We start from the raw sequence: 3,178 nt of genomic DNA, 5'->3' as shown, positions 1-3,178 counted from the left end.
CTTCCTTCCCTCCCTCCCTCCCTCCCTTCTTTCTTTCCTTTTCCTTCTTTCTTTCTTTCTTTCTTTCTTTCTTTCTTTCTTTCTTTCTTTCTTTCTTTCTTTCTTTCTTTCTTTCTTTCTTTCTCCAGTTGAGAAGTGAATGGGCCTTACTAACTTACAGCATCTCAATTCCAGATGAATTAAAAGAAACTGAGCAATGCTGGGTCCAGCCTCCGATACGGCTTTGTGACTACAGGTGCACCATAGAACAACTGTGTTTCAGTCCAAATGCTACATGCTGCTGGACCTACTGTGGGAAAATTTGCTTGGACAATGAGTGAGTTGCTTGGACTGGGGAAGTTAGGGCTTGGTTGGTCTTGGTTGTTGTATTTATCCCATTATTCAGAAACTGTGACCCCTGAAAACAGAGTTCAGTCACCCGACACCAGTTAAAGAAACAGGCAGTCTAAGACAATGGCTTCCTATCTGTAATTAGGACATTCCTGGCAAAATAAACCAAGATCTCAAGATGAGGTTTCTGATTTTTTCCTCTATTCATACCCAGTCTCTTTGCTTTCCTCAAAATATCTCCAGTCAGTTTTTACGTCCCTCCTTTGTTTAATGACTTGATTAGCATGCCTTTCCTTCTCAGCCAGACCCAGGATTTGTTCCCTATCTGTTCAATTAGTGAATTTCTTGGGGGGTGGGAAATTATTTTATAGTGGCATTTCTGCTCTTATTTGGGACGTAGGGTGTTATTAAGTTTGGAATGGATTTCTCCCAGGATTTTAGTTTCTGATCACCAGATTTTTCTCTTCCAGAGAGCCCTTTAAAACAATGATGACTGAAATATACTATTAGTGGGCTGAAGGATGACTCCGTGTTCTAGGAAGAGTGCTACTTGGTTCTTTTTTGGGATACTTACTTGCTCCAGCTGAAAAAAGAAAAATCACTCTGCCCTCTGAGCAGCCTTGAGAAGGCTCAAATTTCTGCCCAATAAACAAATACATGAACCCGAGGCTCTGTATTTTTCCTCTACCCCTTTCTCTATGATTTAATTTCCTTTGTTACAGTCCTTAACAGTCCATTTCATATGGGCACAAGTACTCAACTCTGTTTTCCCTGTTAAACCTATGTATTAGCCAGGTTGGCTAATTGGTGTAGCAATAATACAGAGATTTGTAAAAAAAATAATAGAATAAAAGAAAACAAAAAGTTTATAGAGTTGCCAATCCTTGATTAGGAGGATTGTGAGTTTGAGGCCAGCCAAGGCTACATAGTGAGACTCTATCTTAAACAAATAAACAGAAAGAAAAAAATGCATGGAGTTAACAAAATAAGAATGTACTTTGTTTCATTACTTTGTTTGTATACATTTCACCAAGGGTGTTCAGTCATCCGTCCATAATTCAATGACCCTTCCACCTGAGAGTCTGTCATCTCCTGCATCCTCTACATCCAATCAACAGATGGAAGAGGAAAAGTAAAAGGGAGCAAAAAGGAAATGCAAAAGGGACTGGGTCTAGAAGTTGAGCTCGTTTTTGTCTGCATCCCATTAGCAAACACATCCTCCTTTTTGCAAAGGATGCTGGGAAATGGTGTCTAGTCATATTTCCGAAAATAGGATTTGGTGAACACATGACAGTCTGTGACCTGTGCATTCATGCAAAATCAAACTCTTTAATAAAGACTGAAGGCCAGCCTATCACTCTGCCCAACAGAATATAAAAGCTTTCCTGCCTTCTGGAGAGAACACATGAGCTTCTAGAATGGGATCCTCCTGCAATTCTTAGTTTCTTCTTACTTCTTTTAGGTCAGTTTTGACTGTCTGGTAGTTTTGCTCGGGTGATAGCATTCAAATCCATCAGGTAATACAAGGCAAGCTTTGCTGCTCATACTGTTTTCACAGATTATGTCTGTGTTTCCTCAATTTGTCATTAGTATCTAGAAGATCAGTTTTAAAAGTTTGCTTCCTTGCCAGGCACCAGTGGCTCATGCCTGTAATCCTAGCTACTCAGGAGGCTGAGATCTGAGGATAGAGATTCAAAGCCAGCCTGGGCAGGAAAGCCCATGAAACTCTTATTTCCAATCACTCAGAAAACTGGAGTGACACTGTGGCTCAAGTGGTAGAGCATTTGCCTTGAGCTGAAGAGCTGAGGGGCAGCACCCAGGCCCAGAGTTCAAGCTTCACAACCGACCCCCAAAAAAAGTTTGCTTCCTTTGGATGAGGCTATTATAGAGCACTCTTCCTGGAAAAGAGGACAGAATATTCTCACTTATATTGATGAGTTAGAATATTGTAGACAAGAAAAGGCTTTTTTTTTTAATGATGGTTCTGGGGTTTGAACTCAGGGTGTAGGTGCTGTCCTTGCACTTTTGTGCTCAAGGCTAATGCTCTACCACGTAAGCCATAGCTCCACTTCTGGATTTTTGGTGATAATTGGAGATGAGAGTTTCACAGACTTTCCAAGCTGGCTTCAAAACACAGTCCTCAGATGTCAGCCTCCTGAGTAGCTAGGATTACAGGTGTGAGCCACCAGTCCCTGACAAGAAGGCTTTATAGTATGACACAGCAAAGATCAAGGTAAGACAAAGGCTAGGGCCCAACAACATACTGGCTAGTGGCTTCAAGTTCAGATGCACAGGAAGGGACAGTGGTTCAGAGATGCAGTAAAATGCCCTCAGGTGAGAGGAAATCTTAGTGTCGTTATGATTTGCATTTTTATGGCTAAACATTTCTTCATGCCTCTATTTAGTCATTTGTATTTCTTTTTTCTGACAACTGTCTGTTTAATTCACTTGCCCATTTTGTTAATTGAATTGTTTGTTTGCTGTTTACTTTTTCAAGTTCTTTGTGTATCCTGGAAATTGATCCTTTTGTGAGTTGAATAGCTGGCAAAGATTTTCTTCGATTTCTTGGGGGTAGACACTCTCCTAGTTCTGGTAATCCTTTCTTTTTCTGTGCAGAAACATTAATTTGATGTAGTCCTGTTGTTTCTTAGTAATTGGAATCCTATTCAGAAAAAAATTAACTGTGCCTATAACTTCCAGAGTTTTACAGATTTATTTTTTTGTAGTGGATTTAATGTTTCAAGGTTTTCTAAGTTCTTTGATCCATTTGGAGTCGATGTGTGTGTGTGTGTGTGTGTGTGTGTGTAGGTTGTGGGGCTTGAACTCTGGGCCTGAATGCTGTCCTCAG

At 40.4% G+C, this 3,178-nt stretch overlaps 1 protein-coding gene across 1 annotated transcript in view; it reads left to right on the top strand.

The window, feature by feature from the left end:
• Nucleotides 1–840, top strand: part of Wfdc9 (WAP four-disulfide core domain 9) — a 2,122-nt gene extending 1,282 nt beyond the window's left edge. Inside the window, exons 2-3 of the mRNA XM_013010725.1 lie at nt 161–316; nt 801–840. Of these exons, the coding sequence (XP_012866179.1) occupies nt 161–316; nt 801–840 (196 nt within the window). The remainder of the gene's footprint in view (nt 1–160; nt 317–800) is intronic.
• The last annotated feature ends 2,338 nt before the right edge of the window (nt 841–3,178 follow it).

Source organism: Dipodomys ordii, unplaced genomic scaffold, assembly GCF_000151885.1.
Source record: "Dipodomys ordii isolate 6190 unplaced genomic scaffold, Dord_2.0 Scaffold13, whole genome shotgun sequence".
In the NCBI taxonomy this organism is placed as follows: Eukaryota; Metazoa; Chordata; class Mammalia; order Rodentia; family Heteromyidae; genus Dipodomys; species Dipodomys ordii.
Note: the sequence above shows the minus strand (reverse complement) of the source record. Positions and strands in the feature narration are given on the sequence as shown.